The sequence below is a fragment of the Podarcis bocagei genome, assembly GCF_964188305.1.
Source record: "Podarcis bocagei genome assembly, chromosome: 16".
Lineage (NCBI taxonomy): Eukaryota > Metazoa > Chordata > Lepidosauria > Squamata > Lacertidae > Podarcis > Podarcis bocagei.
Window position 1 is genome coordinate 24,340,760 of NC_138142.1, and position 15,165 is coordinate 24,355,924.

Genomic DNA, 15,165 nt, shown 5'->3' on the forward strand with positions numbered 1-15,165 from the left:
AGAGGTGATGCAATAGCCACTTTCAAATATCTCAGCAGCTCTCACATGGAAGATGGAGCAAGTTTGTTTTCCGCTGCTCCAGAGGGTAGCACCAGAACCAATGGATTCAGATGACAAGAAAGGAGATTCCCACCAAACATTAGGAACAACTTTCCAAGGGTAAGAGCTGTTTGACAGCAGAAAGGACTACCTCAGAAGGTGGTGGACTCTCTCTCTCTCCAACAGAGGTTGGATGGCTGTATGCCAGGGATTCTTCAGCTGGGATCTCTGCATTGCAGTGGGTCAGACTAGAGATGGCAGTCCTACAATTCTATGATTCTATGCCATTATGTATACCTGTGTTGGTTTGAAAACTCCATTGTGGAACCCAGAGATGTGAGAATTTCAAAGGACAGCCATGTCTCTGTTCACTTATTGCTTCGGAAAGTGTGGACTAGGTAGGCTTGCATTAAGATGTTTTCCTTTTTAAAAAAAATGCTGTTTGAGAATTTGCATATTTTTAAAAATATGCTTGAGTCTCTGTCTGGGGACCATAGCTCCTTCCACACCTGACGTGTGCCTTAAGGCCTAGGGTACATTCAGACATGAGGAATATTGTGTCAGTTTTCCTGATTATAATGCTAACGCTTCTATCTCATTTTCTGGTGTTGCTTTCTTACTACAGTACCTGTTGCACTATGAAACAGTGGCTTTCTTGACCATTATACTGGCATGCTGCTGAATTGCATGCTCACCAGTGGGCGTGGTGTGGCACAACAACAAACACCACTGGACCTTGCTGCTACTCCCCCACGCTTTCTGCAAATGCCTGCTTCTGATCCCCTGTGATTCCCCCATGGAAAAGGCAAGAAAGAACTGTATGCTGGTCTGCTGTCCCAGATCCTGTCACTTTATTCCCACAATTTTCTAGATAAAGGGGGCTGCAAATGGATTTTTCCCCCTGGAATCAAATAACAAAGAAACTAGCCCTGGTATGTGCAATGTTCCACTTGTTTTCCGGAAGTGGCATTTACATTGCGTGGAGGCTCAACTGCTGTACAAAAATTGACATTTACGAAATGTTGGGGAAATAGAATAAAGCGCCGTGTGAAAGGAGCCCTAGAAAGCTAAAGCTTCTCTTCCTTGGAACTCCCTATCCCAGCTTGACCTCCATCTATCTGAGCATGCCATTTTCTTTGAAACAAGAGGCTCCTTCCTGTAGGCAGCCTTGAATTGTCTTCAGGTTTCTCTGCACGCTAGATGGGTAGCTAGCACCCCCTACTGGCTCGCAGGTTTTCTAAAATGCCAACCTGTCCTTATGTCAGGGTGGTTCCACACCTCTGCCCTGTTCCCAGAAAGTTCGCAAGGACCTTTTTTAAGTCAAGACAAATGCAACAGGGGAAAGTAGCTGTGGGTCTTCCACTAAATATTCTGCTCCTGTCAGACTCTCGGCTCCTGTTGAATATACTGGTGTGGCTATCACTATGCACCGGGATAAGGCAGATGTGAGGTTCGCAACCCACAATTGCCTATTAGTGCTAATGGATGAAAGCATATGGGGGCAGAAGCTGGTCCATTATGTCTGTCCGCTAGCAGCCAGTGCACATGTCCCTCCCTGCCTTACTGCTAGCCCAGGGAGTGGTCCTGGTTGTTAGCTTCCTCCTCCGTAGTTGCAGCAGAACATCGCAGGGAGGAGGATGAAGGCAAAACCAGAACAAGTTGGCTCTGGCGCCACCTACTGCTGGGCTCCATGCCTTCCACCCTAACAGGTCCAAGAACCATCAGGAACTACTGTTCATGAGAGATGATGAGAGGGTGCATATTTACACCTACATCCCTCCCTACCTGGCAATCTGGGACCAGGAATAAGTCTAGAAAGCAGTGGGGGAAATGGGATCAGGGGGGTTTCAGATACTGAAGAAGAAGAAGAAGAGTTTGGATTTGATATCCCGCTTTTCACTCCCTTTAAGAAGTCTCAAAGTGGCTAACATTCTCCTTTCCCTTCCTCCCCCACAACAAACACTCTGTGAGGTGAGTGGGGCTGAGACTTCAAAGAAGCGTGACTGGCCCAAGGTCACCCAGCAGCTGCATGTGGAGGAGCGGAGACGCAAACCCGGTTCCCCAGATTACGAGGCTACCGCTCTTAACCACTACACCACACTGGGTGTGGGCAGAGGGCAACCGCATGGGTAAAAGAGATTCCCCCCAACTCAGACTGCTTATTGAGTACTTTTAACCCAGTGGTGGGGTGCCTAATGCCTTACCAATGTTGTTGGGCTACAATTCCCATCATCCCTGAGCATTAGCCATGCTTGCAGGGGCTGATGGGAGTTGTAGTCCAACAAAGACCAGGATGGCCACAGGCTCCCACCACTCCTTTAACTGGAGATATCAGGGCTGAAGCTGGGACCTTTTCAAGGCAAAGCATGCACTCTGCCCCCTATTTTGGCTCAGTGGCAAAATCAGCTCTCGGAGTGAGGCACCTCAACAAGCAGAGGGCTGCATCCAACCAAGTTCTGATCCAAGTAGACTCAGTGAAATAAATGAATCCAAGTTAGCCATTGCAGTTAACTGCAACTGATTAACATTGGACACAACCGAGAGCAAGGAAAGATCTGGCATGCTCTCTCTTGTTGCTGGGAAACAGCGGTGGGGGGGGGGCGGTGCAGCCAGAACTCACCGGAACTTGGTTCCAGCACCTCTCAGGTGGGCACCATTGCCGTTATAAGAGAACAAGGGAGGCGTTCCTGGTGAGTTCCGGCACCTCTTTTTCTAGACAAATAGCACTGGGTAACAGTATTTTATCATTTAACAGGCATTAACTGCCAGACAGGTACACACACCCCATGTAGCAAAATTTTTAGAGAAGTCTTGGAGCCTTGGCATATACATTGCTTGGGAAAGTTTGACTGAAGAGGGGGAAGAGATAGGGAGAGAAAGAGAGAGAGATTCTGGCCAAGCTCTATTAAGAAACATGGGCCACGTTGGCGTAGATAGAAACTTGTATCTGCTCATTAGGCAGCGGATGGGGGGGGATTAATGAAAGCCAATGAAATGAAAATGGCTTTGGGTTTGAGTTTAATAGGATAGAAATAGCCCTGATAATCCACCTTTCAATGCGACATGGAAGGATGTGGAGGAGGATGAATGAAACGCCAGCATTCCCAAGTGTGGTCTGGGTGGGGGGGTAAAGTGTCCCAGACTCCATGCGGGATTGCGGACTGCACACAGGGCCCCCAACATGGAGTCTGTGAGCTAGGGATGGGAGAGAAATCTGATTTAGTTTGCATTTAACTCTGCATTTAACCAATCCCCGCTTTCCGCAACAATACAAGAACCAAAACACAGTCTTCCAAATTTCGCAATGCAGTCCTTCCAACCGAGATGTTCACAAAAATGCATATGCTTGGGGAACGCCAGTGTGGAAATCAAGATGCTTGTGAAAATAACATACAGAAATGTATTGGATATGGGGAAATCGGTTGCAAGCTTGTGTACATTACTCAGAACCACAGACCAAGCTGCAGAAGGGTTTTCATGAGGATTTTAAAACATTGCAAGGTGCTGCAGAAATGTGAAGAGCGGAATTTTAGACGGGGAAATTGTGAAACAGAGAGAACCGAATTTGACATCTCCATCCACCCCTTTAGTTTCAAGGGAATGGTGGGCAAGTTCTGTTACGTCCAATGGAACGCCGTGGAAAACTCAACTTAAGCCACTCCAATGGAAGACACTGGAGCACTCCAAATCATTTGCACATGCACAGAAAATAGTAGATCTAGCTGGAAGGCAACACATGCATTGATCACTGCAATGCATCCATCCATCATTACTGTTATTATTATTATTTAACTGTAAGATTATTGTATATAATCATAAAGGTAAAGGTAAAAGGACCCCTGACCATTAGGTCCAGTCGTGGACAACTCGGGGGTTGCAGCGCTCATCTCACTTTACTGGCCGAGGGAGCCAGCGTACAGCTTCCAGGTCATGTGGCCTGCATGACTAAGCCGCTTCTGGCGAACCAGAGCAGTGCATGGAATCGCCGTTTACCTTCCCACCGGAGTGGTACCTATTTATCTACTTGCACTTTGACGTGCTTTTGAACTGCTAGGTTGGCAGGAGCAGGGACCGAGCAACGGGAGCTCACCCTGTCATGGGGATTCAAACCGCAGACCTTCTGATCGGCAAGCCCTGGGCTCTGTGGTTGAGACCACAACACCACCCGTGTCCCTTGTATATAATCATAGACATTTGTACAATCTTAAGAAGAGCTTTCTGACAGTAAGACCTCGGAATGTGGTGGCCTCTCCTTCCTCAGAGATTTTTAAGAGCAGAGGTTGGATGGCCACCTGTGGGGGAGGCTTTACCTGAGCTTCCTGCATTGCAGGGGGTTAGACTGGATGACCCTTCTAACTCTGCAAATCTGTGATTATGTAATCTTAGGAGGGGCGTGCCTTGTGAGGAAGACAAGGCATGGCTGTGACTATCATGATAGGACCTTGAATCTGACACTCCGCTACTGCTCCTTTCATCTCAGAAACGTCATGAAGCGATTCCCACTGACTACTCCCGGGCTCCTTCAGCCTATTTCAGGATTCACCCAGACACAGATCAAGTAAAATAGGGCTTCACCCCACACCACATAGCACCAGATGTCTGCATGACTTGACTACTTTGCTTCCTCCTATGAATGTGTGTGTAGAAGTTGGCTGGGTGGGAAAGATATCTGCTTTCCCTCTGAACCATTTGCATCACATCCGTCAAAGCATCCACACCAAGAGTGGGTCCCAGGCACCAGGCACCTGTCTCAAGAGTGTGAATGTGTGTCCCCTGAGTTTTTATTCCCCATTGCTCATACCTTGACGATCTCTTGAGCAATCTGCCTTGTTTTGTTGACATCCAGGACGATCTTGGCATCTCTCACCACCGAGTAGAGCGTCCGTCCTTTGCACAAGCTGGAAAGGAAGATGGGGAAATCGGGATTAACGGCAGGAATGGGAAACCAAACCCATGGAAATTGCTGTAAGATCGGGACATAGAGGAAACGCCAAAGCACTTAAATGGATAGAAGGATTGCAATTTCTCATCCAGATAATCAAAATGGTTTGGGACTTGTACACCCCAGGATGCAGTGAGAAGGACATGAATCCAGTTTGGGATGTCTGGACCCTAACTTTATGCTTTTCTTAGCTCCTTGTGGATGACAAGGACATCAATGGCTGCTAGGCACAGTGGCTGTCTTCTGCTTCCTCTATCAGAGACAGCATGCCTCTGAATGCCTGTCGCTGGGAATCATAAGTGGAGAGATGTGTCGCACTCGGATCCCACTTGCAGGCTCCTCATTGGGACATCTGGTTGGTCACTGTGAGAAAAGGACACTGAACCAGATGGACATTGATACCACAAGACGCTTCCTTCATTCTTTGTTAAAAAGAAAAAGGAAAATTGCAAGGACTGGGCTCTGGGAGGAATTCCCATCACAGAGCTACAATTCTCAGTGTGTTCCTCATCCCGGGGAACTGTAGCTCTGGGAGGGGAAATAGGGATCTCCTTAACAAGTCTCAGCACCCTAAATGAACTACAGCCCCCAGAATCCTTTGGGAGAGAGCCACGACTGTTTAAAGTGGTACCACGGTGCTTTAAAGGTATGGTATGAACGTGGCCTGGAACGAGACTTCTTGCTGAAGGAAGGAAAGTGTCCTCCGTACGCCAGACACGAACCGCCAAACTTCCCCCTTTTCCCGTACCTGTTGCCGAGAAATCTATTTGTGGAGTCTTAATTACCAAATGCAGCTGTCGGAGAGTGGGGGGTGGGGAGGGAAAGGAGGGGACACTGAAACCAATTAAAGCCTGTATTGACATTTGAATCATGTAATGGAGCCTGTGGGCGGATTCTGCCGCAACTTTCTCCCCACCAGAGAGGCTGCCTCCCCACTCCAGGCAATCCTGCCCACCTACACACATTGCAGGCAAAGCGAGAGAGGGCAAAGGCAATACCTGGGCTCAGATAATAAGCCAGCCCCCCCCCCCCGAAATAAAAGCGGCTCCGAGTGGATCGCAGGTGTTAATTTCATCTGGTTCTCTCGCTAATGACAGGAGCGCCGCAGCTTTTAATTGTTCTTCTTCTCCCGCCCCTGCAGACATCTCGCAGCTTCTGCTCCTGCCTCCCCCTCCTCGCGACACCGGAGGCAGGACCTGCCGCTCTTCAGAAGCCCGTAGGAGGACGGTGTGCAGGGGGGGGGGAGGCCGAGGCTCAGTGGCAGAACATCTGCCTCGCATGCAGAAGTCCCGGGATAAATCCCAGTGGTCCACCACTGAGCCATAGCCCTTCATTATACTGAGTCAGACCACTGGGCCACCTAGCTTAGCATGGTCAACACGACAGACCTTCCAAGTGTCCCTATTTTCCAGGGGCAGTCCTGGATTCACAGAAGCCAGTTTCTGGTTTGACCCCAGAAATGTCCCACTTTTTCTTAGGACGTCCCTATTTTCATCGGAGAAATGTTGGAAGGTATGGACTTATGCAGCCCCTGAGTCCATGAGATTAGTAGATATACAACCTTTAGAGGACACCTGAAGCCAAGGTAGCCCTGTCTAGGGAAGTTCTTTAATGTGTTATTATGTTTTTTATATATGTTGGAAGCCGCCCAGAGTGCCTGGGGCAACCCAATCAGATGGGCAGGGTATAAATAATAAAATTATCATCATCATTATTATGGAATAGAACCCTAACCCTATTTTCAACAGAGAAATGTTGGAGGGTATGCAATCCCTGGCACCTCCAGTTAGAGACAGGAAGGAGCCCTGCCTGAAACCCCAGGAAGCTGCTGCCAGTCAGTGTAGACAATAATGAGCTAGATGAACCACTGGCCCGACTCAGGTCCCATCTGAATTTAAGCAGTCTCTTGCCACTTTCAACAGCCGCGAGTTCCTTCAAAGAATCTTGGGAAGTGTAGTTTGTTAAGGGCACTGAGAGTTGTCTGGAGGTTCCATTCGCCACACAGAGCTACAATTTTCAGAGCACAGGCAATGATCAAGCTACATGTATCCAACTGACAAGTGACCATGCACACAAGCATGGCACTGAACCCAGAAGTGACCCTAAAACATCACTAAAAGGGCAGAACAGGGAAGGACGCTTTATATGGGCCCCGTCAACATGTGCAGGGGTCCAGAAAACACCCGCACAAAATGAGGATTGCCTGTTATCTAATAATTTCTCCCCAGGGAACAGATTTTTCCCTGAAAGCAAATAACTCAGAAATGAGCCCCAAACATGCGCTATATCTCTCTATATTTCTGGAAGCGGCTTTTGCATCATGTGAAAGCTGAGAAATAACCAGTGCTTTTCTTCTAGAAAGAAAGAAAAAGATGTGTGTACTGCAATCCCTTGAGTACCCCCAGGAAAAAAGAACACGGGATATAATGCAGAAATTAGCAGTTCGGGAAATGTCAGGAAACCGCAATAAATGGCAGTGTGAATGCACCCAATATCCAGTTTGGGATCATCTCTGGTTTCCTTTCTGACAAGCAAAACAGGACCCAATAATCCACTGGGCGCATAAGGGAATGCAAAATGTGAATGAGATAGGGCAGAGCTTTCTCCAGGGACACTTTCCCTGCTCATGTTTCCACACCACACTCTAGCACAAGGTCCACTTGGCAAACGAGATCTTTCCTGCCCCGCCCTGCAAGGCCTTCTCTGCATTCCTCATCGTCACAGCCCATCTCACGGGCAATGGGGCAACTGCGAACCCAACTGTGAGGCTGTCCCAGCCCACCCCTCTGAGAGCGTCTGCAAATCAGGTCCACAACGAGGCTTCGGAAGGGCATGCACATCAACTCCAAAGGAAGGCACAGCGGAAATTAATGAGTCAAGGAATGGAATTAGTCCGTCTGGCCTGGCCTTCCGTGAGGAGGTTCAGATCATTGAGCAGATGGTCTGTAATAAAAAAAATGGCACCAATGCAAACAGGGAGGAGGAGGGAAACCCTCCACCTGTGTTTTCCTTATGAAACAAGAGGCACCATTTTCTGAAGTTTCCAGAGGAGTGCTAGCCTTCTATGGGGTTGGGGGAGTCTTGTGGCACTTGTCAGCATCCATCCATTCATCTCAAGAGACAATGGAGTGCACCTCCACTGTATTAGCAGCACTGGAGTGACTTCTCTAGGACACAAACCTGGGCAATGTATCTGTGGGTCCTGGACAGCCCAGATGACAAGACCCCACTCTCAGCCTCGCTGATGTGGTCCAAAGGAAAGCAGAGCAATAAGTTTGGCACTAGCTTGGTTGCAAGAGTTGCTTGAAGGAGGTGCGCAAGGTGCCATCCAACCGTCTGAGGGACGACACTCTGGATTTGGTCCACATCCAAAAGATTCCTGCATTGCAGGGGGTTAGACTAGATGGCCATCGTGGTCCCTTCCAACTCTACAATTCTATGATCCAATCCGGGGATGCCAGCCCCCACCTCCTTAGTCTCAGGGTCACTCTTGTCGATCTCAGCAGGGAAGAGGATGGGGACAAACCTGGAATCGCCTGTCTCTATCTCCACCTACTGTAAAGGCTCACCCCTCCAACTTCTGCTCTACCAGTTCCCTTGGGCACCAACTACCATTGGTGGCAGCAACAGCTCTGCCTGGGAGGGAAGGCACCATCACTGGATTCATTCCTTTCTCTTGCAAGACAGGAGCCTTTTTCTTTCTTTCTTGTTTTACATCGAAGGGTAGAACAGCAAGGCCCGCTCATCCCATCTGAGTAGAAGCCCAAGGTTCAGATGTGTCATTACTTGGCTTGTCCGTCATTGCCTCTTGCGCCACCTGCAGTTGAACCTCCTTCTGCCTTACTCGGCTCACCAACCACTGCTGGATAATCAATACCATTACAGTGTTACCTTGGGTTACATACGCTTCAGGTTACAGACTCCGCTAACCCAGAAATACCGTATTTTTCATCCTATAGGATGCACCGTCCCATAAGGTGCACCTAGTTTTTTGGGGGGGAAATAAAGGGGGGGTATTTTTTCCCCAGGCACGGGGCTGGGGCGGGGGAAGCCTGAGCTTCCCCCGACCCCAGCCCCCAGAACAGGCAACTCTCCGCAAGCAGTGGGAGCCCAGCGCCGGGCTCTCGTGCCTTGCGGAGAGCTGCGCGAAGCCTGGGCATGCTGAGCACAGCGCACCCAGGCTTCAGCATGCAGCCAACTCTCCGCAAGTGGTGGGAGCCCAGCGCCGGGCTCCCGTGCCTTGCAGAAAGCTGCGCGAAGCCTGGAGAGTGAGAGGGGTCGGTGCGCACCGACCCCTCTCGCTCTCCAGGCTTCAGTGAAAGCCTGCATTCGCCCAATAGGACGCACACACATTTCCCCTTCATTTTTGGAGTGGAAAAAGTGCGTCCTATAGGGCGAAAAATACGGTAGTACCTCGGGTTAAGAACTTTGCGTCAGGATGAAAACAGAAATTGTGCTCCGGCGGCACGGTGGCAGCAGGAGGCCCCATTAGCTAAAGTGGTGCTTCAGGTTAAGAACAGTTTCAGGTTAAGAATGGACCTCCGGAATGAATTAAGTACTTAACCCAAGGCACCACTGTACTAAAACAATAAAAACTAAAGTTTGTTGGATCTGGAGACAAAGTGAGGCGAGCGATTGCTGAGTCACTCTCGCAAGTGCTTTCCATCAGCGGATGAGTAACCTGTTGCGAAACTTTGGTGGCAAATCTTGGGAGGTATGGAAACTCCTTGCTGGAGGAGAAGGGGGAGCCTCTCATACATAACTCCGCTGCCTCTTCTTTTTCTGCTAAGGCACAGCACCTGTTGCTATTGAGCAGAAGCCACCTGCGAGATCTTTTCAAATCCTCGCCGGGTTATTTTCTTACAGTTTCTTTAGCGCTGTAAGAGGCAAAGAAAAGACCTCAAAGGAGGCAAGGATTATAGCAACGCCTCTGCTTTGCCCATCCAGGGGGTGGGGGGAGTGGGGGTGGGAATACGATGTTTTTCCCGAGGTTCCTATTGACCCGGAGCTCCATCGAGACTCATGTTTAAGAGGCGTAGCAAGTAAAAAAAGAAAGAAAAGAAAAGAAACACAGGCTTCTTTTTTGTGAGATGTGCTGCCTGATTTGCTCTTGAAGTAGGCCCTTCATAAATCAGGTCGTTTACCCAGGCACGCTCCGCTTTATAAATGGAAATTTGCATCTGTTAACTGCAAAGCCAGCTCCGGCAACCTGCGCGAACTATGCCATGGCTTAGACAAGCACCGCACACAAGGTTCCCGGCACCATTTAATCTGCCAATTAGAAGCACCTGGGCAGATGCGCTCCTTTGTATACGGGTGATCCTCTACCCGCAAGGAGTGCTAATATGCCAGAGAAGCTTTTTTGCCCCCTGATTCATTGAATGTGGCACTTCTATTTCCTCTCCCGCTCCCATAAAAACCTAAGAAGAGTCCAGCTTCCTCTTCTTATCACAGTGGCCAATGAGATGCCTAAAGGAAGCCGACAAGGAGAACCTGAGCACAACAACACTCTCCCCACTTGTGATTCTGAGCAACTCGTATTCAGGGGCATAGGGTTGCCATCTTTCAAAAAGTAAAAAAAACCAGGACACCCCAGAAGTTCTTGAGCTTTTTTTAAACAAACCCAAAAGTTCAGAACTTCCCCCAGGACATCAATTTCGCCTTTCAGATCCCAGTAAGAGTAATGTCCAGGAAAATCTGGACATAAAAAGGTAAAAGTAATGGACCACTGGACAGTTAAGTCCAGCCAAATGCTGGAGTTGTGGTGCTCATTTTGCTTTCAGGCCGAGGGAGCCAGTGTTTGTCGACAGACAATTTCTGTGGCCAGCAGGTCTAAACCACTTCTGGCACAATGGTGATGGAAACTAGAGTGCATGGAAACACCGTTTACCTTCCCACCACAGTGGTACCTGTTTATCTACTTGCACTGACGTGCTTTCAAACTGCTAGGTTGGCAGGAGTTGGGACAGAGCAACGGGAGCTTATCCCGTCATGGGGATTCGAACCGCCGACCTTCTGATTGGCAAGCCTAAGAGGCTCAGTGATTTAGACCACAGCGCCACCCGTGTCCCAGTATGGCAGCCCTCACATAGTAGCCATGGATAGCCTTCATGAATATATCTAATCCTATTAACAACAACAACAACAACAACAAAATCCTGACTGCTGGATCCTATCTGGTCCAGTATCCTCTTCTAACAGTGACTACCCCACAAACAGGACCCAAATGCAAGTATCCCCACTAGCGATTCCAGTAACTGATATTCAGGGGAATATACTGCCTCCAGCAGTAGAGGTGCCACATCATCTTGCTGTGCTCCCATGTCAACCTGATCCTTGGCTCCTCTGGACAACTCCTGGTGAAGCCAGGTGTTGAGCCGAGTGCCAGGGGTGGTGGGCATGCAGGGCCGTCTTTACCTGGGGGTGCAAGGGGTGTGGGGCACCCGGGTACCAAATTCTGGGGGGCGGCAAATGTATACCTACTGTATACCGGCCCCTCTCGATTGGCGACAGTGAAAAGCAATGGAGAAAAAGTCCCCACCCCCCTCCTCCATCGCTCTGTTACTCTGTAGCGCCAAATATTCCCAATGAGTCAGCAAACAAAAGCTCAACAACTTTGTGTTTGCCCCTCCCAAAAAAAGCTCACTAAAAGTTCATTTGGGGGCGGTTTAACTAAATTTGGGGGCGCTGGACGGATCTTTGCACCCCAGCGGCACATATGCTAAAGACGGCCCTGTGGGCATGGGACAGCAGGTTAGCCTAACTTGGTCATTTACTCGCCTTCGCCTCCAGCCAAAGTTCTGGGCCTGAGCTCTCCAACTCCAGCCCAGTGCACTGCATCGTGAACCATTGGCCTGAGGAAAGTTAAGCTTTCAAAGCAAGCAACATTACTTTTCTAAGAGCGTTCCTGCTCTCAGAGGGCTTGGGGTAATATGAATGGCTTTTAAGTATGCATGGAAAAAGCATGTCATTTTAGAGATGTTTATAGCAGTCCTCCGCCACTGTCAACATTCCCCCACCCTCCCAGGGAAACGGGCCATTTCAAAGGCTGGAGGAATTTGCGGTGAGTGTGAAGATTGCTCAGCCAAGCAAGCCCAATCCCAAATTGCTTTGCAGGAAAGGCTCCTCTGTTTATCTGCGTGAGCTGGAGGTGGCAGGGAGAAAAATATGAAGGAAGCTAACAAGTCCATTGCAACCTGCGAAGGAACAAGGGCAGGGGGCCGGAGTGACGGCCCTCTGGCATTTTCCAATTGGGTGCAAAGGGAGCCGAATGCAGCACTTCTCAAGAGAGCAGGAAGTCATAGCTCTTTGCTTTCTCTGGCATACGGTAGCTGAGTCTGATTCACGCAAGGGAAGGCTTGCAAAAGTCAAAGGTGGACTTTTGGAAACAAACAGAGGCCAACTGGCTGCAAATTAGCTACTGAGCAAAGTTCAGAGTGTTGGTGTATAAAGCATAGCCCCATACAAAACTACCTCAGGATGTGATTTGCAAATACAAATCTACACAGCAGTGACTATAAATCCAGAGATTCTCACTCAGGGGTAAGCCAGCATGGGGTGTAATCCTGATGCTGCTGGCCTCCGGCCCCATCCAGGAAGGTCAAGGGTGATGGGAGTTGCAGTCCAGCAACATCGGGGGGGGGGTGTTGCCCACCTCTGTTCCAAATGGATGTACATCTATCCCTTAAAAAAAATGCATTCACATTTTATAAAGTTTCTTCTTGATCCTAGAGTTGGAGGGGGGGTGAAGCTCTGCACCCTTGTACTGTGGCTTAAGCAAACATCTGTGGACCGTGGGGATTCCAGTAAAGGAAAAGAAGACGAGGCATGACTAAACACAGCTAACCCCACCTTGTGTCTGATTTCAAGCTAGAGGCCACAGCAGTGTACTGGCCAAGCACAGCAAGCATTCAGGATAAGCTGGTGGTGGTCAGGACCATGGACAGCTCTCTTCTTGATGCAAAGCAAACTGACCAGCAAACAAGATGGATGTCAGAATCATAGAATTGTTGCATCTGCAATAGCCTGGAACAAAGGTGCCCAACACGGCGCCCTGCAGATGTTACTGGATTCCAACTCCTACAGCCCCAGCCAGCAAGGTCAATGGGTAGAGACAATGAGAACCATAGTCCAACAGCATCAGGAGGGTGCCAGGTTGGCTATCCCTGCCCTAAAAGAAGCCTGTGCAGAACAACAACATTCCTACCCACTCCCCCGCCCCCGAGGAACTATCAGCAAAAACAAGCATGAACTGGATTAAAGTTCAATGTAAGTACTTGTAATGGAAGGAAGGAGAAAAGTCTCTCCTAGCCAAGGAGTGTAGGAAAGACATCTGCTGTCACGTGCCTTCTGACTTTCCGTGGAGGTGCCTTTGCAGGGAAAATGAGAGTCTGGGAATAAGACTTTTCCTCTCCCCCATCTTCTCTATCGGCACACACATTTGCCTAGCTCTGCTTGCTACTAAACACAGGCATGATGGACATTATTTAAACAGCAGCATGTTTTTGACGGCAGCCCTTGACACCTGGTACACAAGATAAAGTCGGGTTAACGTTTCCTAAGCTGAGGAGAAGGCTAGGAGCAAGCCATTTAGGGACACAGTGCGTCCTTAGTGGAAGCAACCTCTCCCATTCGGGGGGGGGCGCAAAGATGCTCCCATGACTCACTCACAGAAGAGGAGAGGGTCACCTTAGCTTATCTGCTCCCTGCACACCATGGGAAACTAGTCAACTTCTTTGCCTTTGCATCTTTTTTTGGGGGGGGGGGATGTGCTTATAATTGGCTCGGCGAGGTCTAGTAACATGGAAAGCATATTTGACTCCTTCCTTTCCCTTTGAAGGCTCCTAATATATTCTACGTTATTAGCAGCCTTTGGAATATTAGGAGGAGGAAGGTATCGGGGAAGGAAGGCAGGGACTTTGCCTTTAGAGATGAACCTTTTGATTAGAAAACTTTGCTTAGTTCAAATCTGCCCTCTAGCTAAAGGGAGGGAGGGAGGGAGGGAGGGAGGGAGGGAGGGAGGGAGGGAGGGAGGGAGTTGAAACAGCATGATAGGTCCACATTTATTCACTGGCACAGATGCATCGTATTAACCCCTCAAAAAGTGATACAGAGGCATAATTATTTCTAAACCATAGAATGCCCAAATAGAGCCACGTATCATGGGAAGTTGAGAGTAGGAAATCCAACAATATCTGGAGAAGGTTGTAGCTCAGGGATTAGAGAGCATAAGAAGAGGCTCCTGGATCAGGCCAATGGCCCATCTAGTCCAGCATCCTGCTGTCACAGTGGCTAACCAGTTGCCTTTAGGAAACCAGCAAGCAGGATTCAGACACAAGAGCCCTCTCCCCTCCTGTGGTTTCCAGCAAAAGCAGTGTTGCCTCCAATGGTGGAGGTATTGCTGAGCCATCAGCTGAGCCAACAGGGCTAATAGCCCTCAATAGCATCCTCCTCCATGAATTAGTTCAACCCTCTTTTAAAGCCATCCATGTTGGTGGCCCTCACTGCCTCCAGTGGGAGTGAGTTCCATAGTTTAACTGTGGGTTGCATGGTGAAGTGCTTTCTTTTATCCGCCCTGAGTCTGTCAACATTCAGATTCCTTGGATGTCCACAGTAGTTCTAATATTATCAGAGAGGGAGGGGGGAATTCTCTGTTCACTCTCTCCATGCCATGCTCAACCTTATAAACCTGTTATCATGCCACCTTTGACTTGCCTTTTTCTCTGGATGCAGTGCACCTGCTTTGCATCCAGAAAGCTCCAGGTTTAATCCCCAGCATCTCTAGGTAGGGCAGGGGGAGATCCCTCTCTGGAAGACTGGAAAGGCACAAGAGCAGACTGTGTAGCTTTGGGACTACACATGGACCAGGACCCAGAGAACAAATTTCATATTTCCTTATGGGGAAAATCCATAGCTCAGTGAAAGAGAGTCTTTCTTGCCTGCCTTGCGTCCCATGTTCAATCCCCAGGATATCCAGGTAGGCCACTGAAATCATGGAGAGCTGCTGCCAGTCACTGCAGACACTACTAAAAAGGTAAAAAGGTGAAGGACCCCTGGACCGTTAAGTCCAGTCAAAGGCAACTATGGGGTTGCGGCACTCATCTCACTTTCAGGCCGACAGCTTTCTGGGTCATGTGGCCAGCATAGCTAAACCACTTCTGGTGCAATGGGACACCATGATGAGT

At 49.1% G+C, this 15,165-nt stretch overlaps 1 protein-coding gene across 1 annotated transcript in view; it reads right to left on the minus strand.

Moving 5' to 3' along the window:
* Positions 1–15,165, minus strand: part of KSR2 (kinase suppressor of ras 2) — a gene marked incomplete at its 3' end in the record, with an annotated part of 190,741 nt that overhangs the window by 20,669 nt on the left and 154,907 nt on the right. Inside the window, exon 15 of the mRNA XM_081175270.1 lies at positions 4,841–4,937. Coding sequence (XP_081031396.1) covers positions 4,841–4,937 — 97 coding nt within the window. The remainder of the gene's footprint in view (positions 1–4,840; positions 4,938–15,165) is intronic.